At 46.5% G+C, this 27,629-nt stretch overlaps 1 protein-coding gene across 17 annotated transcripts in view; it reads left to right on the top strand.

Annotated features, from left to right (window-relative positions):
* ATXN2 (ataxin 2) overlaps window positions 1-27,629 on the top strand; it is a 1,509,788-nt gene that overhangs the window by 402,574 nt on the left and 1,079,585 nt on the right. For 10 of the 17 annotated variants that reach the window (XM_085634782.1, XM_085634779.1, XM_085634778.1 and 7 more), the window contains one exon: window positions 24,619-24,816. The exons of the other annotated variants lie outside the window; for them this stretch is intronic. In XM_085634782.1, coding sequence (XP_085490908.1) covers window positions 24,619-24,816 — 198 coding nt within the window. The remainder of the gene's footprint in view (window positions 1-24,618; window positions 24,817-27,629) is intronic. 17 annotated transcript variants of the gene reach the window in all.

Here is a 27,629-nt window from a genome sequence, read left to right as displayed (position 1 = left end):
GGGTCTGACAATGGGACATCTGTCAAGTCTTGTCTGGGTTTCGTCGTGATTGTAATAACGTCAATACAATCATGAGCTAGTGGGTCTGTTCCGATTACGGGTAAAAGTGTGGCAGGATTCAATGTGTTACAACGTCTGATTTCTATATGTGGCTGAAACAATGTTAATTCATACCCTGTAAGTCGCGCTATAGTCAGGTGCTGTGTTTGCGTTCTATTCACAAGAACTTCTACTGCATGTGGTACTTGAACTGTCAATGGATGTCCTAACACTATGGCATCGCTTTGTCTTATTGCTAAAGCTGTTGCTGCCACCGATTTCAGGCATGCAGGCAAAGCCTGAGCTACGGGATCTAATGTACTAGAAAAATAAGCACATGGTTTGTGGGATCCTGCCTGTTCTTGTGTGAGTACTGACAAGGCAGTACCTTCGCGTTCTGTAACAAAAAGTGTAAACTGTTTATTGTAACATGGTGTTGCTAAAACCGGTGCTTGACATAAAGCTTTCTTTAGGCTTTCAAAAGCTTGTGTATGTTCCTGGGTCCAAGGGAGAACAGTCGATGTGGCTGCCTCCTGTGTTGTCAACTGAATGAGTGGTTTTGCTAGAAATGCATACTGAGGGATCCACTGCCTACAATATGAAGTGAGGCCTATGAAAGCCCGCACCTCCTTTTGTGTCTTGGGTATTGGCATGTTAGCTATTAACTGAATGCGGTCGGGTGTAAGCTGCCTTCCCTCCTTGGACAGCGAGTGTCCAAGATAAACAACTCGCTGGACACAGAATTGCAGCTTAGAAGGGGACACCTTGTGCCCCTTTTCGGCTAGAAATTGTAAAACTGTCAGTGATGCTTTCTCACATTCAGGTTCGCTTCTAGCGGTGATCAGCAGATCATTGACATATTGAAGCAGGGCAGTGTTCACTGGCATGTGGATACTGTCGAGTTCTCGTTTCAGTGCTTGGCTATAGATGCTGGGGCTTTCTGTAAATCCTTGAGGTGCGCGTGAGAATTTAAAGCTACGTCCATTTAAACTAAATCCGAACAAGTATTGGCTTTCCGGATCTATAGGGACGCTGAAAAAGGCATTCTTGAGATCAATTACAGTAAAGAATGTTGCTTCAGAATCAATAGCTGTCAGTAATGACGAGATCTCTGGGACCACAGGGAATTGTGGCACAATGCACTTGTTTAATTCGCGCAGATCAATAACCAATCGATATACTGGCGGGGCCTTCGGATCTGTTCGTTTAAGAATCGGAATTATCGGTGAATTACATACATTGGAATCTGTTTCCACAACCACTCCTTGGGCAATGAGCTCGTCAATGATTTGTAGTAAAGCCACTACAGCATCTGGTGGTAACTTGTATTGTCGCATTCGTGGTAGTACCACTCCTGCCTTTAGTGTAACTCGATATGGTGTAATATTCATGCAACCAACATCAGTAGGGCCTTGTGCCCATAGATGTGTAGGTAAAGTCTGCAGTCGGGGATCCATGTCTCGAGACACATAGTGACCTTTGAAATCACGTAAAAACAATCTTACTCCTTCCGGAGAACAACATATTATAGCTCCTAGAGCTTTCAGTGTCTTTATACCTAACAAGTTTTCTGGACATGATTTAGTAAGCAATAAATCTGTAGTTCTGGTCAAGGGTCCTATCGTAAGTGGAAGAGGCTGTGATACTTCATTAACAATAGGTTTTCCTGAAAAACCAAGGGAAATATTCTGTGAGCCTGAGAGGGTTGCCCCTGGAACTTCACTACGTTTTATGGTTGTTCGACTTGCCCCTGTATCGAGTAAAAATGTTCTATCTTGGCCTAATAATTCACTATGTACATAAGGTCCTTCTTGGTCTACCGGGACCTCGATAAGGGGTAAGTCAACTTCCCTCTCTAGGCTTGTTCATGCGTATCGTTGATAATCAGGATAGTCGTACTGTGCGGTCTGGTACAGCTGTCGTGTCGTGGTTTGTGTGGCAGCAACCGGCAGCGCTGGTGCAGCTGGCACAAACTGTATAGACTGTTGTGGAGCTGGCATGGACTGTGCATGCTGCGGGGCTCCTTGTTCATTCTGATCCTGTCTAAGTGGCCGTGGTCTTTCTTTTGTAATACCTGTGGCGATATTACGCTTCAGGACTGGGCAATCGTGTATATAATGACCTTGTTGTTTACAATAGTTGCATGTCCCTTTTACAGGTCCTGCTGAATCACCGGAATGTGTCGTACCCTTTTTATGTCCTTCAGCTGGAACTGTCTGGGAGACTAGCATTTTCATTTTCGTGTCTTTCATGCGTCTTTGTTCATGATCTTGTTCCTCTCTAATTCTATTGTGATGATACTGTAACATTTGTAACATTTGTGATGGGGTGTTACCTTGCCAGGTACTCTCGAATTTTAATACTCTATTCTTCACTTGGGGCAAGGAATTTTCAACTAATTTTGTCACAAACAGATGTGGGTATGATTCGCTACTTGCTTTTATGCCACTATTTATACCAAAACATTTTTCAAATCGTGCATAGAAATCACTAGTGTCTTCATCTTGCTTTTGTTTACAGGCTGAAATTGCACCCCAGTCTTCCTTTTTCGTAGTTAATAAACGTGGCAGTACCTGTACTAGTAAACCTGGTAGTGCTTTAGTTTTATCCCCAAGCCCCGACCCTGGACCTCGAGCCTTTTCTTCATTTTCTAATGCTGTCCAGTCTATCTTTTGGTCTCCCACCTCCCACTCTTTTTCCTTGAGTTTTTCATAAATGCCAGCAGGCATCAATACCTTTAATATTGTCATAATGTCGGGATAGGTATACTCTCCCATGAGTAACATGTCTTTAATTTCTCGGTGGAAACCCGCTGGGTCTTTGTCATGACTGGGTACCACTTTCTTCATCTCTAACAATTCTATTTTCGATATGGGTGTATATACAAATACACGTTTAAACTGATTGTCCTCGCCCTTTATTGGGTGTACTTCTCGTAAGGGATTCTGTCTATCCATGTAATACGTCGTTCTTTCCTTGATGGGCAGTGAGACATGTTCTGGACATACAAAAAGAATGTACTGCTTTCTTGATTCTAGTATTTCTTTAATTAGCTTAGTACCTGAACCTCTCCATCTATTCGTGAGTAATTCAGTCAATATATCAGGTAAGGGACCAGGATCTGAATGTTGGCTTTTATATAGTATAAGAAGTTGTTGAATCATATAAATCCCAGCTAAACGCTGTTCAACTGGGGTGAGATTAAAAAATGTGTGTGCTACGGTATCATCATCATACTTTCCGGGACTGTCAACCCAATGAACGGCTGACCTGGCTAATTCTTGTTCATCCATAGAATCGAGAAAATGATAACCCCTTCGTTCTCGCAGTAATTTGTCAGCGGCTTGGAACGAATGCTCGCGGGACCTTATATTTATTATAGGTGTTTGGAAATTCCTGTTATTATCTGGACATATCGGACGTATCGGGTCAGTAAAACATCTAGTACTATTACAAGATCTTCCTCTACCTACATAGGCTATGGTTTCTGACTGTCCTGTGGGCAGTCCTGATCCTTCCTCCTCGCTTTGTTCGAACTGGTCTACCGCTAATCTCTCTTCGTGTAGGCGTTCTATTTCTTTACGGATCTTTCGGCACATGGCTATTATACAGTTTTGCTTATCATGTCTCCCTTCTGATATATTCTGGCTCCATCTGGTAAGAGTTTGCATTGCTTCCGGGTCTACCCCCGGTCGGTCTTGATTTCTGATCACACAATTTATAAGGAAACGTAACAGTTCCTCTTGTATCTCCACTTTCTGGTATTCCATAGCTCTGTTAATACATTCAGAATCTCGCCCTGTTTGGACAAAATGGTATATATTATCTAGATGCATAGTCATTCCTGGTAACTTCCCTAAATACACCGCGGCTCGTCGGATACGTAATGATGCCATGATCATTTCGTCCTCTTTGCCGGGCACAGGGTCATATCTACAATCTATAAGAAGTTCCTTAAGCGTACGGGCATTTATGAGTTTGGGGGTACGTGGATGTGCTGATTCTTGAAAGGTAAGTTTATTTATTCTGGGTGGCGTAGAAAAAATATTGGTAGCACCTCCCGTAGCCCCGTCTGGGGTATCGGGCGTGAAAGGATTCGTTGAACGCGATACAGCAACTATAGGTGTGGGCACAGCTATAGAAGTAGCTGTAGGAACAGATGTGGAAACAGATGTGCTTGCCGGAACTTGTGTCAGAATTTGGTGCTGTAGAGATACAGATACAGGATCTTGGCGTTGAACCTCCCCGGCCGACGGTCTATGTGGGGCGGGGTTAGCGTACTCGGGAGCTGCGTCATCTAAATATGAGGAAAGAAAAACATCTTCTGCGGTTCTAGGATGCCCCTTAGGATGTACTTTTATTGGAAATAATGGGGGTGGCAAGTCTTTTGGTATCCCCGGAGTAGCCTTAGGTAATCCCTCGGCCAGAAGGGGATACATACCCTTCATAAGGGCATTTCTTTGTCTGTCTACTTGTTCTGATTTCACTCGTGTACCTTCTTCAATTAATAGATTTTCTCGGATTTTATTTGAATTTTCCTTATTTTTCTCTTCCTGTCGGAGTGCTTTTTCTGTACGTCTATGAGATTCTTTACGCCATAACTCAACGGCGTCTTTCTGTGACTGTCTGACTTTCCTTTTCCATAACTCTTCCTCTACTTTCATGATGCACTCTGCATCCCAGGTCCCAGCTGCGGGCCACCTCTGACTTTCTGGTAATTCCTTGGTGTAGTCTACCCATAAATCAAGAAATAATATAGCGTCTAAGCCGTGTTTATGATACATGAAGTACCCTGGAGTGTCCCTAGGAGGAATAGGAACAGCTTCTTCGAGTACCCCTTTTCTAGTTGTGATCTGTCTTAATTTCGAAAAGAGCGGCATATTGAGAACTGATCTGATACTTGATCTTGAACAAACTTAATACAATAAACACGATAATGAACAGTCATTCATACCACAATATGCAGAACGTATTAACACATTTAACATTTAACATTTAAATGAGCAAACAATGATGATGACGATCTAAGGAAAACTTAATCACTAAACATAATACTCGGCATTATCTGGATTATTCTGAATTTATATACTTGATATACTAGATATACTGCTAAACAGTACAGATACACTGCTGAAACAGTGCAGACCGGATTTGTGTACCCAAACCCGTCTTGACCGGCACAACCTATGTGCACGTCAGAACGCCTCCCCAGTAATGGTACTCACCGGGTAGCTCGGAACGGAAGGCCTCGGAACGGAACTGAACTGAACTGGACCGGACTGGACTCGACTCGAAAACTTCGGACACTTCTGAGCTTCGGAAACCTGGTGGGCCTCTGTATACCTCGGATCTTGCTCTCTCAGCTAGGCTCTGGTCGGGATACTTCGCACTTCTCACCGCCTCGTCTGGGTGTTGATCGCAGCCTCAGTCGCCCCCGCTTGACCGGAGGGAGATACAGGAAATCCTGCTGGTACGCGTTGTTGTCCGTCCAGCTGTGGCAGGAGACCGGGCCTGCAACGCACCGCCGGCGCGTGAGATGAGAAAGTGTCCCTGTTCGGGCGCCATTCATGTGGTAAATAATTTAATTACCGGGACTTAATTTGATACAGAAACATAATAAAAATAGCTCAGTAAATAAGAGGCAGAATCCGTGGTATTAGAGGTTCGGAATGGGCTTTATTCCAATGGACGATTCGAATCGGTTGCTCCAAGTTCCATCACCACGAAGGTTCAGGAAGTGAAGTACATACATTATTGATAATTAATCACTTTTATACAATAGGCATTACAGTGAAGCAAATGCAAGAGGCGTAACAATTGATAGTGTAGATAAGACATACATACGTAGCAAAAGTAGGTGGAACTGGGTGTGACTAAAGAACATCATCAGGTGTGATGTCATAATAGGGTGGTTCCATGAAAGAATTTCGCAATGTCAGCAGAAATACTTGGCAGAAATGCGCGCACAGCAGCATGACGTGTGATTGACGTGCAACTAGGGGGTGAAGGGGACTTGACATTTAGCTCTACATGTGGCGACAGAAGTCTGGAGGGTCAAGTCAACCTAATCCCAAATCATATCTAACATCCTATGTTTAAAGAACTACGTTATCCAAAAGAGAGGTCTCTTAGAGTAGAATCTTATTCTATACTGACTATACTGACTGTTAGTGCGTGTACAAGCGTCTAAGTGTCTACACTAGATGCGAGGGCAGAAGTCTTCCATAATAATAAGGCTATGAATTACTTGCATAAAGACGGAGAAGCCGGGCCTTTGCTCGGTAGCTGGAAGAATGTTTACTGAAACTACTAGACAGGAATGCATTGGGCAGGGAGCGGAGCAGATAATTTCGAAGGTGAAATACAGTTTCTTGGCAGGCAACAGGCTGATGTCAGGCTTCGTGAGCCGCGCAGGGAATGAGACAAAGTTCATGGTCACAGATGCAGGCTCAGACTGGAGCTTCAGAGGCAGAAAGCAAGAAAAGCTTGATGACAGAATCAGGGCCTACTTGCCTGGACTGTAAAATGGCATAAGTGAACCATATAAAGCCGGTGGCCTTTCATACTTAGGAATGGAATATCCGGCCTATTCATGGCGGATCTGAAAGAGGACATGTTGACGGTGGACGCACATGTGTTTGCGTCTTCATAACTGGAACTGGAGGAAACATACATGTACTTGTGATTCATACATGAAACCGTTGGGGTCCAAGATAGGGGACATAACTGATCATAAAAATCCATATTTCCACAATGGGACTCCTACTAATTTCCACAATCTTTTCGGAGACACGTCAGATTCCTTACCTTACAATATCCCCAGGCGTCAGACTGAATCCGGAAAGTTTTCGTCAGCAGTATCCCTGCGCGTCGGTAGGTGTCGTCGTACGGCTCCGTGTACGTCGCTGGCATCGTAGCCGCTGAGATGACGTTGTTGGAGCTACTTAGACGCGCCCAAGCGCGCTGATGTCCGTTCTTTTTTTCTTCCGTGCAGCAGCGCAGATCCGAGAGAGAGCGGTTCCTCTAGTTAAAAGTTTTAACTTGGTTTCTGACAACTTGTTTTGTCAAGTACTTGACTCCTGGTGCAGTAGGGATGCCCGGGTTTAAGTCCTGTAGACCCTGCCGCCGAAACATGCCGGTAGCGGACTCGCATGACATGTGTTTCTGCTGCTTGGGGCAAGCCCAAGACCCCGAGGCGTGCCCCGATTGTCGGGCCATGGCGCCGTAAGCTTTGCGGGAGCGTTCCCAAAAGTTGTTAGAGGTCCGGCAATCGGTTCCGCGCCGATCGAGGTCCCGCTCCTGTGGAAGATCATGGGACCGGTCGCACAGCCATCAGCATCGCTCGTCGGAATCTGGGACAGGTAAGTCTAGGCGCCATAAGAAGTCGAAGAAGCAATGTCGCTCTTCCTCTACCCCTCATCGGTCGCGGGACGCGGTGGAGGTGTCGGGCAGTCACTCCCCCGCGGCTCCGTTGGATCCTCCGTTGTTGCCTGCGGTCTACCCACCCTTTCTGGGACCGCATGCGACTTCAGACGAGGTGCAGGCCTTCGTGTCGGCCTTGCACCACTAGTTTGCCCCATCGGGTCCCTCCGGAGCGCCTTTGGGCCCCGCAGATCCGTTGGGAGGGTCTGCCTCCTTGCCGCCGCCTTTGGCCTCGGCTACGCCGGCACCATACCCTGCGGCGCCACCGGCTCCGGCCACACTGGACGGCGCCGAACCGGGACTGGTATCTTATCCCCCCATTCCATTTCTTGGTGGGGAGTTTGTCCCATTTCCCTGGGCACCTCGTCCTTACCGGCCTCTTCAACAACTGGTGGACGAAGAGAAGTACTGGTAGGGGTTTGAGCACCCTCTTGCAGCTCAATGTGAGGATGAGCCTGAATGGGAAGGCGATGTGGAGGGTCCAGGAGATCAGGATTTTTCTCCACACCCTGGTACTCTGTCCCCTTCTTCCGTGGCTATGGAAGAGGTCTGAACCTTTTCAGTGGTGTTGCGTCGGGCGGCTGAGGCTCTTAACCTCGAGCTCCCTTCTGTACCTATCAGGACCAATCTCCTGACCGAGGTGCTGCAGCCACAGTCCTCTGTGGAGCTGTTGCTGCCCTTCAATGAGGCGCTTACTGATATCCTGTTGAGCACCTTGAACAAACTTAACACAGGCGTTCCTGTAGACAAGGTTGTGGCCCGGCGCCGGGCGATCCCAGCTTTCTCACACAACACCGACGCCTGAGAGTCTGGTTGTCCAGGCTTCTGCCTCGCCGAGTGTGTTCCCTTCTGCTCCTACGGACAAGGAATCTCAAACTGGAGCAGTTTGGGAAAAAGATTTTCACTTCTGCCAGTTCCGGGTTGCGAGCGGTGAATACTGCGTGCCTGTTGGGCCTCTATTCCCATTCTGTGTGGGATACCATGGCACAGGTGCTGCCTCAGTGCCCTGTGAGGCACCAACGGTTCTCTCCCAGGCCATTACCGAGGGACAAGATGCTGCTAAATTTACCATCCGTTGTGGGCTTGACACGGCCGATTCTCTTGGCAGGGCATTTTCCACAACGGTGGCCCTACGCCGTTACGCTTGGCTTGGAACTACTGGCTTCTCCGGGGATGTCCAGAACACCCTGCTGGACATGCCTTTTGATGGCACACGCCTCTTTGGTGACAAGGCGGATAGCACTCTGGAACGCCTCAAGGACTCTCGAGCTATGGCCCAGTCGTTAGGTCTCGCCACCATGCGTACTCCCTCAGGGTCTGCTTTTCGCTCCTTTCGAGGTCACCGTCGAGGCCCCCAGGCGCGTTCCTTTCAGACCCGCAAGCTTGCGCAGTCTCCGCGCAACCGCGAACGTGGGACCCGCATGGTGGGTTCCGAGGACAGTGTGTGGGTCAGTCCACCACCGCTTCTGCCGCCGCTGCCTCAAAACCTTCCTAGTCCGGTCTTTCAGGCCCACCAGACGCCAGCGGGTGACAGGATTCGCTATCACCTTCCACACTGGCGCACCATCACCTCGGACAGGTGGGTTCTGCAAATAGTGCGAAGGGGCTGCTCCCTCCCCTTAGAGTCTACCCCTGCAGCCATGCCACCTCAGTACCACCGCATGTCGGGGGATCACTTGTCAGTCACCTCTCCAGCAGGAAGTTGCGGCCCTCTTGGCCAAGGAGGCCATCGAGCACGTTCCGATGCCAGAAGTAGGTTGGAGATCAGAGGCCTCTGGTCTCCGGCGGAGTCCAAGCTCCATATCAACCTTTTGGAGCTCAGGGCGATCCTACTTGCACTGACAGCATTCCTTCCCTCTGTCAAGGGGATAGTAGTGCAGGTGTTCACAGACAACACCACCGCCATGTGGTACTGCAACAAGCAGGGCGGGGTGGGGTAGTGGACCCTATGTCAGGAGGCTCTACGTCTCTGGATGTGGCTGGAACGTCAAGGCATTTCCTTGGTGGTTCAACACCTGGCGGGTACCCTGAACACCAGTGCGGACGAACTCAGTCGCAGGTGCATGTTGGATCACGAATGGCGTCTTCACTCAGAGGTTGCACAAGGTCTCTTTCAGCACTGGGGAGAACCTTGGTTAGATCTATTCGCCACCGAAGAGAACACGCAATGTCGGCAGTTCTACGCGTTGGAATTTCCAATGCGGCACTCGCTCGGAGGCGCTTTTCGTTGCGAGTGGAGTTGCGGTCTATTGTATGCCTTTCCGCCTATGCTACTTCTGCCCAGAGTGCTGAAGAAGATCAGACACGACCGGGCCCAAGTCATTCTTGTGGCACCGGACTGGGCTCAAAGAGTTTGGTATCTCGAGCTACTCAGTATGAGCGTGGATCCCCCGATCCAACTGCCTCTTCGGGAGGATCTCCTGTCGCAGCAACAGGCGATGGTCCTCCACCTGAACCTGTCCAGCCTCCACCTCCTTGCGTGGAGATTGAGCGGCGACTGCTGATTCCATTTGACTTGCCTCCCGAAGTCTGTAATGTGATTCTGGCAGCTAGGCGTCTCTCCACTAAAACGGTATATGCTGGTCGGTGGAAAAAATGTGTGGCATGGTGCACAGCGAAATCTGTAGATCCTCTTGCTACCCCTCTTTCTGAGTTCCTTTTATTCCTTCTCACTTTGAACCAGGGTGCTCTTCTCTGGGCACTATCAGGGACTTCCTTACTGCTCTTTCACCCTTTCTTAGGCTGCCTGATCAGCCCTCTCTTTTCAAGTCTCCGGTTGTTAATAGATTTATCAAAGGCATTACTCAACTTTTTCCTCCTAATCCTTTTGTGATGCCTCAATGGGACTTGAACTTGCTTCTCACATACTTGATGTGCGCTCCCTTTGAGCCTCTTCATAACTGTCCTTTGCAGTTATTAACTTTGAAAACTGTCTTCCTGGTGATCACCTCTGCTCGGCAGGTGAGTGAGCTCCATGCTGTTTCCTGCAAACCTCCTTTTCTGGCGATTCATCCAGACAAGGTTGTGCTTCGACCTCGCCCATCCTTTCTACCAAAAGTAGTCTCTGCCTTTCATCTCAGGCTGTCACTCTGCCAACCTTCTTTCCGCCTCCGCACCCTTCGAGAGAAGAAGAGAAGCTCCACCGACTGGACCCAAAACGTGCGCTTTCGTTCTATCTCAACCGCACACAACAGTTCCGGGTGGATGACCAGCTCTTTGTTGGCTACGTGGGCGCCAACAAAGGTCGGGCTGTGCACAAGCGAACTATCTCCCGATGGGTTGTCTTGTGCATTAAAGCCTGTTACTCTCTGGCTAAAAAGGAACCTCCGGTTGGGCTACGTGCCCATTCTACAAGGGCGACATCAGCTACTACAGCATTGGGACGCGGTGTCCCCCTGCAAGACATCTGTCAGGCGGCCACTTGGGCCTTGATGCATACTTTCACTAAGAACTATTGCCTTGACAGTCCGGTCCGGAAAGACAGCTTTTTTGGCCGTTGAGTTCTCCGTGACTTTCTGGTGTAATTTCACTTCGCAGACCCACCACCGGGGTTGGTATTGCTTGGGTATGTATTCTAAGGTAAGGAATCTATCACTAACGTGCCTCTTCCAGATGCACAAGTTACTTACTTGTGTAACGATATATCTGTAAGAGACAATAGTTAGTGATAGATTCCTTACCGCCTACCCATCCTCCCCGTTCTGTGATCTGTTCTCTAGGGTTCAGGTCATCCCTTTCAGGGCCCTAGTTCTATTGCACCAGTAGTTGGTCTCTGGAATGGCTCTACGCTTCTGGCGCGGAAAAGTTGTGTACAGAACTGACGTCAGCGCGCGTGGGCACGTCTAAGTAGCTCTGACGACGTCATCTCGGCGACTACGACGCCAGCGACGTACACGGAGCCGTACGACGACGCCTACTGACGTGCAGGGGTACTGCTGACAAAAACTTTCTGGATCCAGTCTGACGCCTGGGGATATTCGAAGGTAAGGAATCTATCTCTAACTAATGTCTCGTACAGATATATCGTTACACAAGTAAGTAACTTGTGCTTTGAACTGTATTAAGCAAAGTCTGCTGGTATTGCTAATGAACATGAGGCTGCCTGTCTTGTCCTCTGGTCACTCCTCTTCCTCTAGGCGGCCCAGCTCATGCTTCCCTCATGCTCAAAAGTCTTTTTGGGGATGGGCATATCTAATATCAGTGGACTATAGATCCTAGAGATAACCCGTCTCACCAAGATTCTTTTGTTTTGGATCGAGAGGGTTAAATTCATGAATAGTTTGCAATTTGTCCCTATGTGCTTTAAGCACATGATGCACCTCTAAGTAACAAAATACTAGATTCTATGGTGGACTAATACTGCCATCAGTAGTGCAGAGGATCTTAAATGCCAGTTTCCCACAAGTCTTGGGGACTATCCATTTTGATACTGCACGTGGACAAGCCATGTGCCATTCCATGTTTTGCAGGTAAGTGGACCCTCTCATCAAATTCATTTAAATGAATGGTGTCAGAAATCTATAGTATTTCACGTGTCGTAGGGTTGCATATGCAAGCCCCCTGCGAGATACTATATGCTTAGTAATTTGAAGGTATCCAAGAGATAGATTTTCCTTTTTGGGGGGTTGTTTTTGTCTTCAAATATCTGAGAGCATTTTTTCCCTGACTGAAATGTATACATCGGTCATAGAGCAAAGGTTTGTTTTGACCCTCCTTGTAAGGCGTAGCATACTTTTTAAACAATGACTTCCTTTTGTGTCAACTTTCTCACTTGTTTTCAAACTTTTTTTGATATTTTCTCAAAATTAACATATGGTACGATAGGAGTATTACCTTGTCAACAACTTTTCTGTGGACATGATTCTCTCCAAAGCCTAAAAAAAACTCTCCCTTCCTTGACAGATAACAGTAGTACAGAGCATTATGTAACACTTTAGAAGTCCACTAGATCCAGTTCGTACAGGATCACTACCCAAACTGTGGGACCTTCACCATCTTCTGGGGTATGGCTCAGCCCACACTTCTTGAGGTGGTCATCCAGATACCTTTTTTGCCCATAAGCTCCTTCGCTAGATGCCCTCAACTCTCAAACACTATCTCCCATGACCCGCCATTGAGTCCAGATTTGTTCAAGCTTCCGGGGTCATCCCCTAGATTTATAAACCAGTACCTCTGCTCTCATACGCCAGTTGAGATTTGACTCCCACTCCTGCAGTGTCTGCAGGACAGGACTTCCCAATCTCCTGGCTAGGTCTCTCCTTGCCACTGCTAGGGCCACATTGCAAAAAAGTAGGGAATGTTTCTCTAGCGTTTGCTCCCCTCATGTCCACACTGTTACTAGTTATGGGTTTAAAGCGAACACTGGTGTCCTCCAACTCCGACAACCTCCACTCCACCTGGTGCCAGTATTTCCGTACAAGTGGGCATTCCCACAGTGTGAGGAGTAGCATTCCTCATTACCTGCATCCCCACCAAGACCGAGATCTAAGTCACCGCTACCCATTTTGTATAGATGTTCCCTTCTAAGGTATACCCTGTGAAGGAAGTTTATGTGAACCAAATTAAACCCAGCCGTTCTAGCCATCTGGCATGGATATCTAACGGCTTCGACTCAGGTGTCGTTCTCCAGGATTCCTAGATGTTGTTCCCAACGGTCCCTAAGAGAGGTCCGGTCTGGGAGACTGTGAGCCAATAAAGTAGTATAGACTAAGGAAATAACGTGCCTATGCAAGGGGGGCAATACCACCCTATATTCTAGCGGTGATTCCTCTGGCAGGTCGTCTGATAGGGGGCCATATCTCTTGAGTGTGTGTTGCATCAGGAGGTGCCTGAGGTATTGGCTGCCTGACATCTCGTATTCGGTTTGTAGTAGTTCCCGGAAAGTGATCAGCCTGCCCTCTTGCCCTCTTGCCACATATCCCCCCCCCCCTTCCATATATGTAACACATGTGTCCCAGGGGAGCCATCGCTCTCCTGTCTGCCATTAGAGAGTGCTCTACCAGGTTGTTTACTACCTCTAATTGTGCTGCCCAGCTTTAGTCTTACATCTGGCAAGGCGATGCCCCCATCCCAGGACTTACTAGTCAGTGTTTTAGAGCTATTCTTGAGGCTCCCCCAGGCCAAAGCAGAGCTCTTATAACCCCGTCCACCTGTGTGAAGAACCTATCCGATACAGCATGTGGAGCATTTTGAAGAACATATAATAACTTCGTGAGATAAATCATTTTAGACAACGCAGCCCAACCTAGGAGGGATAGTGAGAGGCTTCGCCAGTGACCAACGTCCTGTTTATACTCCTCTAGAACCCTACCCAGATTGGGCTGGAAAAAAAAGGTCCAGTTTCAACATGACAAAGATCCCAAAGCACTGAAACTCCTCTGGCTCCCATCGGAGTGGGGGACTTTGAATCAGAGGGCACATCTCTTTCAGGGGGCATACTACAGATTTCCCCCAATTAATGCGCAGTCCGGTATATTTCCCATAGACACAGTCGCAAGGGATGGGAGGGCTCCACGAGGTACAATAAAGTGTCATCTGCGTATAGTTAGCATGTCTTCCCATCCCTAATCTGGGCATCCATCTGGATCCAGCTCACCAGCGGTTTGAGAGCCACCACGAATATTAGCTGGGACATTGAGCATTCCAGTCTAGTACCTCTCCTAATCTTTGTCTCAGGACAACACGTCGTTTACTCTGTCAAGCCATGGGATCTTGGTATAACAGACCCACCCCAGGAAGGAACCCCCGAATTTCATCTTATCTGGGACCACCCACAGGTATGACCATTCCAGGCAATCAAACGCCTTTTTGGCATCTAGGAATAGTACAGTACCTTGCTCACTTTTTGGCAGCCAACCAAGCAAATTGGGCTTCCCCCTTAAGTACCTTGAATGTCCTTGTCGTGATTTCAGTCTGCTTTTCTACACGTAACAAACAAATCTAGATAGTATGTAACATCAAAAAACTCAGAAGTCTTAAATATTTTTTAAACACTGCATCACTGTTTACTGAATTAAATCCTTGACTCTCAAGAAAGCACTTTCTATAGGTTGGAAGTTTCAAACAATGCACAGAATCAATAGAAAGTCAGATCCAAAGAGATAACTAAGAATTCAGTAAGAAAAGGCAAGGTAGATCACGTATTCACTTCCCTTATCGCCATCAAGCTAACTCCAATAACGCTTCAATTACTTTGAAATGTTTTCGTTACAGATTTTTCTCCATTTTCAGCTAATGTGCATTTTAAAAACACACCACTCACTACCAGAGAAGGTATTTCACTTTGTCATATTATAGGTTTGTCCTAGGGCATCCTTTTCATTCATCACCAAAGTATTAACAGTAATGAGGGCGTGAGATAGATTAGTGAGCAGGTATCCCCAACGAGTAGCTCGTGAGCTACTGGTAGCTCTTCTGCTCTCCTGGATGCACCTCGGCCTTCTAAATTGAAACGTTTTGATTGGTTAAATTAACATATGTATGGTAAAACTGTGTATTCCAAGATGAAAATGTGTGTATTTCAGAACACATAAGCTGATGTTTTGAGACAAATGGCTGAATTTCCAAACTATATTGAAAGGTGATATTGAGTGATAAATCATGTGCAAATACTTTTTACTAATATATTACTTGTGTGACAGGGGCACTGTACTGGCATGCTTTACCTATATATAGGCATTCCAAATATTTTTTTTTTCATTACTGCCTGCAAACCCCCTGATGCATTTAGGTGATCACTGCTGTTAAACTTGGACATGGTGGTCAGTGTTGTAATTGTGCCTGATGGAGTCACTGATACAATGCTAGTAATACTAGTAGCTCGCAATGATTTTCATTTAACATAAGTAGTTCTTATTAAAGAAAAAGCTGGAGACTCCTGGATTAGTGAGTTAAGCACTTGCTATTGAGATATGTTTGACCTGTAAATCTCACCTCGCAGTTATGAAGAATGCCTGCTGTTTAAATTCGGAGATCTGTGGAACCTCTTGCACATTTTTTGTGCTAAAGGACAAAAAGACATCTAAAATATGCTATACAATTTTTCATGATTTTCTCTGTTAGGGGGGAGTTAGTGTGGTGTAGGTGTCCTGTTTTGCAGAAATGTGATGCCCAGAAAAGTACAACTTACAAAATAGGCGAAATGGCCACTACATTACCTAGGTTTCCAAGCTGTAGCTATGCAAGTCTTTTTTCAGTACCTCATGGGCGTGAGTTTGTATGCGGGGTGGCAAGGATTCAACATTGTCAGACGAGATTTATTGGAGAACATCTTTGAGCTTAGTGGTTGAACGTCTGCTTTTGGGAAAAAGTGCCTTTTTGCATTACTTGAGCCAAGCATAAAGCCCAATATCAAATGTCCTACAATATTCTGCAGTGTGGGGAATCTTAACTTATTTTGTGCATTCTGGTAACCAGGCTGTATCATAAGTCTGGTTGAGGCAATGTTGAATGTGAGATATGTGATTGAAGAGACTTGAATAACGCCACACTACAATTGTAAATTTCCTTTTGTTAATTTCTATGGCTACATGTTCGCAAAGCAAGTAATGTTCCCAGATTAACACAATAGGTTAGAATGAGAAAGTTGGGAATATAACAGCCTGAGGTTCCATGGGCAACAAGAACAACATTACCACTAGATTACATTTTCTCACTGAACAACTGGGTGCACAGTCTGTCACAAACTCAAACATTTAGGCCAAAAGCCTGAAACGACTGGCAGCAGTGTTCAGTCTCACCTCCCTATCATTAAATACATCCCAAAACCCTTTATCTACTGCTGATTGTACCTACTTTGCTCTAACCTTTTGTTTTCATGGTCGAAACTACTTGACCAGTAAAACATATTTGTGCCTCAAACATTCAGGCCCATCAAATCACAGTTCCAACCCCTCAACCACATAAAAATACCTAAACAGGCACCAGGTCCCAGTCACTAAACTCCTTCTACCTTCTTCCCCAACGGCCCCGTCCCCAGAGTATGATGACATTATCATCTGAAGGTAGCAGTCCGATGATTACTGTGCCTACTTTCTCCACTGTGCCTGACCCATCTGGCTAGGCCATCTCCCATCCTAATGCCAAATCTCAAACAAAAATATTTGTTCGAGGCATATGTGCTGTAGATACAGGTGCTTTGCCTACTCATGCCATCTAGTGTTGGGTCTGGATGTTTGCAAGTTGTTTTTCTTCGAAGAAGTCTTTCCCAGTCACGAGGTAAGGTGACTCCTCCTTTTGGTGATAGTGCGCATGGACTCAGTGTTAGATTGTTTTCCGCCATTGGGTTCGTACGGGTATTGCTGCGCTCCTGGTTCGAAACCGTTCTTCGAGTTCCCCTCGGTACGCAATCCACTGTACCCTCGAGGGTATTATCGTACGTGTTTCCCTATTCTCTGCATAGTGATCTGATTGGGAAACTCTCCCTCTTCAGTCGAAAACATCGTGGGCGGCCTTTGTGCCTAACTGCGTCGGTCCAGGCTTCTGTTGATGGAACTGACTCCGTTTCAGTGATGTCCTCAGTGCCACTCCAAGTACCCTTGTATCGACCTACATAAAGTCTGCAACTTATGCCTCTAACGGGAGCACAAGGAAGAAGATTGTGAGGCTTATCGGTCGTTACGATCGAAAGAGACTCTTCGGGAAAGGACGACAAGAATTGCAGCACCAAAGAATCCAACATACTCCCGATATCTTCGGAGAGGAATCCGAGCAGGAAGAAGCGACAGCAGCGGAAGAAGAGGGGGGCCTTCTATGGCCAAAATCAGATTCTGAGCTGGAAATCGAACTGGAGTCCCAGGACAGGGTGCCGTGAGTACTAAAGCCCCTTTATCCTATAAACTCTTCCACCAAACATAAGGCTTTGACACCACCTCTGCATTTTGTCCTTGGTCAGCACCGAGACGATGTTTCCGGCGCCCTGCCCTTGGGCCCGGCACCGAAACAAACCGTCAAGCCTTCCGGCTCAGGATCAAGACAGATCGTCTTTGGATCCGAAACCTTCCGCTTCAAAAGACAAAAAGGACAAGGCCGGTTCGGCTCGGAAACCTTCGCCACCGAAATCATAAGAAGATCTTCTAAAGCCCCCGGAACCACTCCTGGATGTTATGAAAGAAATATTAGACCCTAAAGAAGAGAAGCAATACATTAATCCAGAAACTGGATACATTTTACTAAAACACCTTCCAAAACGAGTCAGTTCAGAGGACACTGATTATAATATTCCTCTCTAGAAGATGGACTTGGCTACAAGTCCTATTCACCCTACTCTGCCATCCCTGCCACCATCTTCTTCATTACCACAACTGCCAGGCTCAGATCCACTACACATAAAACCTTAGTGGTCTCCTCTTACACATCCTGATTTAGGAAATTATGATTTTATCAATGGTCATTTACCAGCAGATCCATGGGATGACTATAATATTGATCCACCCATGGATAATGATCCAGATTTATACCCTGCAAAGCCATCACCTCCAGATGATAATGTAGCTTAAAGAGCAGCAGCTTATCATGGAATTACATTACATAAAGAGTCTTTGGATGAAGAAGTTTTATTTGAGACTCTAGGGTCTTCACATAGGTCTAGTCAGAGTCTACCCATGTTAAAAGAAATGATGAGACATGCAGATGATATATTTAAGGACCCTGTTCATTTCCGCATTTTAAAACCTAGGGTTGACAAATACAAACCTCCACCATATGATCCTCTTTTAATAAGACAGCTACCCTTGGACTCAATAGTAGTCTCTAATGCTTGTAAGAGAGCAAACTCACAAACCTCTGCAGATGCACCGCCCCTGGACAAAGAGTCTAAATTGATCGACGCATCTGGGAAAAGGGTGGCCGCTCAAGGCGCTAACCACTGGCACATTGCTAACACGCAGGGTTACTAGCTAGGTATAACAGGGCACACTGAGCTGAGATGGAAGTTCTACTTCAATACCTTCCAGAAGAGCACAAAAAGAAAGCACAAGATTTGGTTCAAGATGGCAAACTCCTATCCAATTCCTCCATTAGATGTGCTTGAGATCCGGCTGATGCTGCAGTGAGGGTAATTACCACCAGCATTCTCCTACGTCAACATGCTTGGCTTAGAATTTCAGGTTTTAAACCGGAGGTCAGCAGTCTATTTTAAATACCCCTTTTGACAAGCAACGTCTTTTCGGACCACAAGTAGATGAGGCCTTAGAAAGGATGAAGAAAGACACAGATGTGGCGAAATCCATGGGGCGCTTCAGTCCTCATCAAACAGAGGCTCCTTTCGCTGCTCATTTTACAGGGGAGGGTCGAAAGTACATCCTCAGACCCTAACGCTTCCTCATACAAGTCAAACACACAACCCTCTTTCTCTAGAGGCCTCTATAGAGGAGGGTACAGAGGAAACCACTTCAAAGGTAGGGGTAAGAGCATGTCAATGTGTAACTCCCCTTCCCCCCCAATAAACAGTGACTTGCCTACACTTCCCCCTGATCATTTACCACCTGTCGGGGTAAGACGTCCACAATTTCTCCCCATTTGGCAATCCATTACATCAGACAAATGGGTGCTAGACATTATCCGACATGGTTATTGCCTGGAGCTCACTAGCGATCCTCCCAATATTCCACCTCGTGTTCACAAACTCTCGTCAGAGCACCTGCAGCTCCTCAAACAAGAGATACAGGCTCTTTTAACAAAATGAGCTATGGAACGAGTTCTGTTACAGTACTAAGGTTCAGGAGTTTACTCTCTGTAATTTCTAAAGGACGACTCCTGAAGACCAATGTTAGACTTAAGGACGTTAAATCTGTACATACTGTCAGAACACTTCCACTTGGTCACGCTTCAACAAGTGCTTCCACTTCTACAGCAAGGCAATTTTATGTCCACACTAGACTTAAGACGCGTACTTTCATATTCCGGTTCACCCAGCACATCGCAAATATCTGAGGTTTGTGATAGCATAAAAACACTATCAGTTCAAAGTACTCCCATTCAGAGTAACTACTGCTCCCAGAGTGTTCACAAAATGTCTAGCAGTACATCTCAGACAACAGATTCATGTTTTGCCCTACCTAGATGATTGGCTCATCAAAGCCAGCACACACCAAAAATGTTTACAACACACAGAATACATTTGACCTACTCCACTAATTGGGCTTCACGGTCAATGCTCACAAGTCTCAGCCTTCACAAATGCAGTCCTATCTAGGAACGACTCTAAACACTTGTTCAGCTCTGGCATCTCCCAATGCAACCAGAATTCAAAATATTCAAACTCTGATAATACAGGTTCAGACCAATCAATACTTAGCAGTCAGGACTTTAATGCAACTGTTAGGAATGATTGCAATAGTGTCTCATGCAAGGTTACACATGCACCTCTATAAGAATGCTTAGCACATCAGTGGAGTCCATCTCATGGTTAATCAACAGAGCTAGTGATGGTAGACAGCCGCACCCATCGGTCTCTGCAGTGGTGGAAGGGTGGAAGACACAAAACTTAACAAAAGGTCTGCCCTTCATCGATCCTGTTCCACAGATTGTGCTAACAGCAGAGGCATCTCTCACAGGTTGGGGTGCCCATCTCCACAATTTGACAATTCAAGGTCTATGGGACGACAAGTACAAGAGCCTTCACATCAACTATCTAGAGCATCTGAAAGAGACCGTAGTTATAGATTCCTTACCTTAGAATTAATAAACCCCGTCCCCCCTAAACCCCCACCAGGCGTCAGACTGGATCTGGAGAACTTTTTTCTTAGCAGTACCCTGGCGCGTCGGTTGACTCTGTGTTAGTCGTCAGCGTTGTGGTCACCGGGATGACATCTGGGTGTCTACTTAGATGCCCTACGCGCTGACGTCAGTTCTTAATTTTTCTGCGCCAGCCAGTGCAACTCTGGAGAGAGCGTGCCCCTTAGTCAATTTTTGACTAAAAGTTTTTCGACTTTTGTCGACCTCTTTTTCGAGTCCTTCAACTCCTGGTGCACGTAGGGATGTCCCATTGTCGAACCAGCTTCAAGCCTTGACACTCCTGTCACAAGCTGATGTCTGTCACGGATCCGCACCTCGTGTGCCACTGGTGCCTGGAGCGCGACCATGACCCGAAGTCGCGCTCCGACTGTCGGGCTATGAACCCGAAGTCTTTGCGGGAGCAGTCCTCAAAGGAAGGTCTCGAGACTGGTCATGGAACCATCACCACTCGTCATCGAAGTCGATGACGAGTGGTCGAAGCACAGGAAGAAGGCGAAGAAGCATCGTCGCTCTTCGCCTTCTCCCCGTCCGTCGACTGGTGCGGGAACTGGAGCGTTGTCGCTCTCCAGTTCAGCTTTGGGAGCCCACTTTTGGGACGGCTCCGCGCTTCCCTCACCTTTCTGGGAGCCGGCGTGTCCCCTGCCCAGCTTCGAGATTTCTACGAAGCGCTGCATAGCATCTTTGGGCAGCCCGACTCCGCCGGCGCGCCTTTGGGCCACGCAGACTCAAATGGGGGCCCTGGGCCTTAGAGTCCTGGATCTGGATCGGTGCCGGTTGACCTCACGGTATTTTTCCCGGCGCCGATTCCACCCCCAACCGGCCCTCGATGCCGGTTGCACCCCCAACCAGCATCGACCTCTGCCTCACCCGACTTCCGGTACCGGTGTCAACTGGTACTTTTGTACCACTGTTCTTTCCTGCCATTCAGAGGAGGGTGAGGAGGAAGGGGGGGGGGGGGGGGCTCTGGTGACCCTCTAGCAGACCAACTTGAGGAGCTGGACTGGCAAGATGAGTTTGGTGAGACCAGTTTTCTGGTCTGGATACCTCACCATACCTTGGTACCTTGGTATGCTTTCTCCCCCTACTGTGGCTACGGAGGAGGCGGCCTCCTATGCTGTGGTGTTGCTTAGGGTGCGCAGATCAGGGGTTCCGGTCTTCCCCTATCTCGACGACTGGTTGTTGAAGGCTGGCTCGCCCCAGGCTGTTGTTTCCCACCTCCAGACTTCGGCGGACCTCCTGCATTTCTTGGGGTTCACTATCCACGTGCCGAAGTCGCACCTAATTTCCTCTCAGAAGCTCCTCTTCATCAGAACGGTTCTGTACACGGCACAGTTTCTGGTCCATCCTCCCGAGCAGCGAGTCCGGGATATTCGGGCTATGATAACTGTGTTTCAGCCTCTATCCCGGATTTTGGTGAGAATGACCCTACGGCTTCTGGGCCTCATGGCCTCCTGAATCCTGCCGGTAGATCATGCCAGAGGAAATATGTGGGCTCTGCAGTGGGACCTGAAGTTCCAGTGGGCGCAACATCAGGGGAATCTTTCTGATGCCATCCAGATCTCAGAGGGGACTGCAAGTCAGTTGCAGTGGGGGCTCACAAACCAGGATTGGGTCAGCGGCAGATCCCTCTCCCTAACCCACCCAGAGTTTACAGTAGTGACGGATGCGTCAATTCTGGGATGGGGTGTCTACATGGAGGAGGTGAAGATCAGAGGCCTCTGGTCTCCGGCGGAGTCGAGGCTCTGCATCAATCTTCTGGAGCTCCATTGATTTGTCTTGCACTGAAGACATTCCTTCCTTCTGTCAAGGGAAGAGTAGTTCAGGTGTTCAGACAACACCACTGCCATGTGGTACAGCAACAAACAGGGCGGGTTGGGGTTGTGGACCCTATGTCAAGAGTTTCTTCGCCTTTGGCTGGAACAGCGGGGCATATCCCTGGTGGTTCAACACCTGGCATATTCCCTGAACGCTATGGCGGATGAGCTCAGCTGCCGGTGCATAATGGATCACGAATGGCGTCTTCACTCTGAGGTGGTGCAAGGTGTCTTTCAGCAGTGGGGAGAGACTTGGTTAGATCTATTCGCCACAGAAGAGAACGTGCAATGTCAGCAGTTCTGCACATTGGACTTTCCAAGGCCGCACTCGCTCGGCGACGCCTTTCGACGCAAATGGAATTATGGCCTCCTGTACGCCTTTCCGCCTGTACCACTTCTACCCAGAGTGCTGAAGAAGATCAAGCGTGATCGGGCCCAAGTAATTCTTATTTCTCCGGACTGGACACAGAGTCTGGTACCCTGAGCTCTTGAGCATGGCCATCGATCCTCCGATCAGACAACCTCTTCAGGCGGATCTTCTGTCGCAGCAGCAGGGGATAGTCCCCCACCCGAATCTGTTCAGCCTCCACATCCTTGCGTGGAGATTGAGCGGCGACAGTTGACAGCTTTCAACCTTCCTCTCGAAGTCTTGGTAGCTAGGGGTCCCTCCACCAAAACAGAATACTCCTGTAGATGGAACAAAATTGTGGCATGGTCCACAGCAATGTCTGTGGATCCCCTTTCTGCCCCTCTTTCAGAGATTCTCCTCTTCTTTCTTTCCTTGGCCCAGCAGGGCTGTGCTCTGGGCACTCTTAAAGGCTATCTTTCGACCATTTCGGCCTTTCTTAGCCTTCCTGATCAGTCTTCTCTTTTCAAGTCCCTGATTGTTAACAGATTCCTGAAGGGCATTACTCATCTCTTTCCTCCTCCACCTTTCGTAATGCCCCAGAGGGACTTGAACCTTGTGGTCACTTATCTTATGTGTGCTTCCTTTGAGCCACTATATTATTGTCCTCTTCGTCTCCTCACTTTGAAGGCTGCTTTCTTGCTTGCCATCACCTCAGCTCGCAGGGTGAGTGAGCTTCAGGCTTTACCTTCTAAACCTCCCTTTCTGGCTGTTCATCCGGACAAAGTAGTCCTCCATACTAGGCCCTCTCTTCTGCCCAAAGTGTTTACTTCCTCCCACATAGGTCAGACCATCACATTGCCCACCTTCTTCGCGCCTCCGCACCCTTCCAAAGAGGCGAGACTCCACCGTCTGGACCCAGAGCGTGCACTGTCTTTGTATCTTGACCATACAAAAGACTTCCGGGTGGACGATCAACTCTTCGTGGGTTATGCGGGCGCTAAGAAAGGTCTGACCGTGCACAAACGTACCATTTCTCGATGTTTTGTCCTATGTATCAAGAGCTGTTATTTCTCTAAACAGGAACCTCCAGTCGGACTGCGCGCCCACTCTATTAGGGCGACGGCAGCCACTGCTGCTTTGGGACGCGGAGATCCCTAACTTGACATCTGTCAGGCAGCCACGTGGGCATCCTTGCACACGTTCACCAAGCATTACTGCCTGGACAGCCAAGTCTGAAGAGACTGCTTTTTCGGCCGTTCTGTTCTCCAGGACTTCCTGGTGTGAACTTAGAAACTGATGCCCATATAGAAATGTTAGCAGGTAAGTAATTTCTTTTCAAAATTTCTTTTGGGTTCTTTAAGGGATTTTCGGGCACCCATGTGTGGGTATTCCTGGTATTGTGAGCATCCCACTCAGGATTGATCCTAATCAGCATGTTCCCTTTTTGGCAATTTTCTAATACTATTATACTTGGGCCTTGTACTCTTTCTACTACTCATTGTGGTTGTACCTTTGTTTGGAGTCAGACGTGAAACATACATAAGAGTGAAGAAAGATTTACATAGTAACTTAACACACCTAAGTACTCTTAACTGCCTTGGCTATGTTTCGACTAGGTTTTTAGATGGACTGTCATTGAATTTCAGAAATGAGATGGGTGGGTATGGCATGCTTGGTTGAGAATAGCTTCTTGAGTTTTGGGGGAGTGGGCTGTAAAAGGTGGCGAATACTTTTGTTACTGGCTGCGTACTTATAAAACGTAATTAAACTGTTTGAATTAATGTAAAAGAGTTCTTCAACAAAGTGTACCAGAGTTACATTGCAATATACATTTTCCTTTTTAAAATGTATTCATGAATTGATATATTTCATCATTAGGTATTTTTTTTGTAATATTAAGAATTATTTTTCACGTACATTGGAACTTTGTAGCATAGTGCTCTTATTTGGAAAAACAAGTATGAAGTCATTGTTAAACAATCTAACAGAATAAGGTATCCATCAGCTTTCTTAAGTAGGACTGTAGATCCTGTTTGAACCCTTTGGAGGCTTGTTTAGATTTAGCCTCGATCATGTTGCTGTTTTTACTTCACAAAACTACGTTCGTTTTTCGGCATTAGAAAGTAAATCTTGATACAAATACCTAAAATGGTTGAATGTATAGGAAATCATTTTTGTCATACTTTTTTCTGTTGACTTGTTTTCCCCATATTTTTCTTTAGTTTTTATACTTTTCCTTCATATCATTTGTTCTGTCAGGTGTTGCCTGGCCATCGCCTTGCCCATCTCCTTCCTCTCGCCCACCTTCTCGCTACCAGTCAGGTCCCACCTCTCTTCCACCTCGTGCAGCCACCCCTACAAGGCCGCCCTCGCGGCCATCAAGGCCCCCGTCTCACCCCTCTGCTCATGGTTCTTCAGTTCCTGTCTCTACTATGCCTAAACGCATGTCTTCAGAAGGTACAAACCATAATTAATTCATGTTTGTTTGTCTTTACTTAACTTTTTCTGACTTCATAGTTACACTATTGTTTCCTTTTCATTTCAGTAGCCTATTTATCTGTTTTATTATACTTGTAACATACTGTTTCGATTAACCTTTGTTGTGGGAAGTGTAATAAAAGCAGAGATTGAATGTTTTTTAGCCTGTTTAGATTGTAGAAAAATAGTCGTTATGTGCAATGCCTAGTCAATTATTTTTTTCTATAACAACGTACTCTCAGTTCTCATTACAAAATTACTTGGTACCTATTAGTGCTAGCCTGCTGTCTCCAGACTTTCAGAACTTTGTTTTGGGAGGACGTTGTTGTTGCCCATGAAACTCCTATTTCAGGTCTGGATTAGCTTCGACCTTTTAATTTTATTAAAATAAATGTATAATATACTTACCTATAGGGGCTTTCAGCCATCCCTATTCATCCTTTGGTCTGTTATTGTTTCATTCACGTTTATCTTCTGTGCACCACAGCATAAAGCCTAGGGCAGTGGGTTACCAGACATCAGCCATTGGCTCAATTCACTGTGAGTGACAGCATTCTGCCCTTTAACAAGGAGGACAGTCGCGCACACAAAGTAGTCCCCTTAAATGACAGGAACTATATGGCAGTGTGTATGCATTTCTATTTTAAGATCCTTTTGTACTTTTAGCTAATGTTTTTTTTCTTTAGATTGCGGGTCCAGCAGATTCTCCAACAAGGTTTTGCAAAAATCATGGAAAAACAACCATTGGTCAACACCAGACCTATTGGGTTTGCCAATACTTGTTTTTATTGTGGCCTGCAGACCACATTAAAAGTTGAGCCAGCCTTGTTTAATAGCATATACAAAAAAGTCATACATCTGCAGAGACAGCCTTTGGGTCAGCCATCTCCATCCTTTGGTCTGTTGAGCTGCCGTTAATATTTTGCTTCCAACCATCAGAGTGTAAGGCATGGGACTGTGAATCAGTCTTGTTCAGCGATCGGCATGCTTTCACTGAGAACGTCTGCATAAGGACCTGATCACATGCACCATCCATTTAAAAAAAGTGCACTTCTGACTTCACATATTGGACTTTTTTAAAGGCATTCTTGTGTGATTAGACTGTTTTCAAGTTACAGTAATTTAAAGCCAGTAGTACCGCCTGTGCATTAAAACAGAAAGGGTTTCTAAACTTCTCTAGCAGACAAAAAGTGCATCCAGCTGGACTCGCCTAACTTCTACTTTTGCCAATAAAATAACCAAGAACCTCAAGGCTCCATTTTGGCTCCAGTGTTAGCTAACCTGTACTGGAGCCCTTTAAGTGAACCTTTCTGCTTATCATGAGGTCTTGCTTTCAAAGATCACATGAAAAAAAAAGCCAAAATAGCACATAATCAAATCCGTCTCCTGCATAAAATGTGTTACTCCTATTATCAATCACTCTCTACACAATTGTACAAACTCTCATTCTGACCAACCACAGTTGAAGGGAAATTTAATCGCATTGCTTCCTCTCTCCAAAACCTTCATTGCCTTCCACTGTCCGCATGCATGGGTTTAGTCCCTACACGTCTATAAAGCCATCCACATCAAAAAATTAGATGCCAATAGGGAAAGCACTCAGCAGCATTCCACACTATTTCTCATCGAGTTCTGCTGTCTAGATTACAGGGGCTTGGGATTAAAGGACTTGCACTGAAGTGGTTGTCAGATTTTCTGACTAATAGAACTCAGGCTGTGACATTAGGTTCTTTCTCTTCTGGTCCCTCACAAGTCACCAGGGGTGTCCCCCAGGGCTCATGTTTGAGCCCTACTTTATTTTAACATCTACGTGACCCCCCTGGCTAAATTTATGAGGGATCTGGGGTTTAACCCTATTTCTTATGCAGATACCCAACTCCTCCTCGCCTTTGATAAAAAAAGATCTGACATACAACAGATCTTCTCCCAGGGTATGAGGGCAATTGCCTCCTGGATGAAAACAAACTATCTCCAGTTAAACTCTGAAAAATCTGAGATTATGTTGTTTGGGGGTGCTGCTATCAGCTGGTCGCCTAGCTGGTGGCCTGAGGAATTGGGTAAAGCTCCTACCCCTAATGAGGAGGTTAAAAATCTGGGTGTCAAACTCGATCTTAAACTCACTCTTGATACCCACATCAATACTACTGTCTGCATCTGCTACCATATTCTAAGTCTGCTTAGGAGAATTTTCCCACTGCTCCCCGTTTCCACCAGGAAGACTCTGATACAGGCACTGATGATGAGCAGGATCGATTATTGTAATGCCCTGCTACTTTCTACGCATGTAGCCTCACTGGGTAAATTACAGGTCATACAAAACACGGCAGCCCGCTTGGTAACTGGGTCACCATCCAGGACCCCTTCTTTGCCTTTATCTAAACTGCACTGGTTACCAGTTAAAAAAAGAGTGGAATTCAAAATGGGCTGTATGATATTTAAGGCTCTGAACAAGCTTAGTCCCTCCTATCTTGTTAGGAAACTGAATATCTACACTCCTGGATGCTCACTCAGATCGGGTGCTAAAAGGTTTCTCTCGATTCCGAGAATTAACAAGGCCCGAACTGGAGGCAAAGCCTTCTCCTATTTGGCTCCGAGTTTTTGGATTAGTCTTCCCCAACAACTTTGCGCTGAAATGCCCCTTTTTGAGTTTAGAAAGCTGATGAAAACGTATCTTTTATAAAAACTAGGGCTAGGATTGTCATCTGTTTCAAGCGCAGAGATACCTCTCTGGTGATTCAGCGCTATATAAATTCATAAAATAAATAAATAAATAGGTATCTCTTACACCACTT

Source organism: Triturus cristatus, chromosome 11 (genome assembly GCF_964204655.1).
Source record: "Triturus cristatus chromosome 11, aTriCri1.1, whole genome shotgun sequence".
In the NCBI taxonomy this organism is placed as follows: Eukaryota; Metazoa; Chordata; class Amphibia; order Caudata; family Salamandridae; genus Triturus; species Triturus cristatus.
The sequence above is the reverse complement of the archived record's forward strand: the minus strand, read 5'-3'. Positions and strand labels throughout refer to the sequence as shown.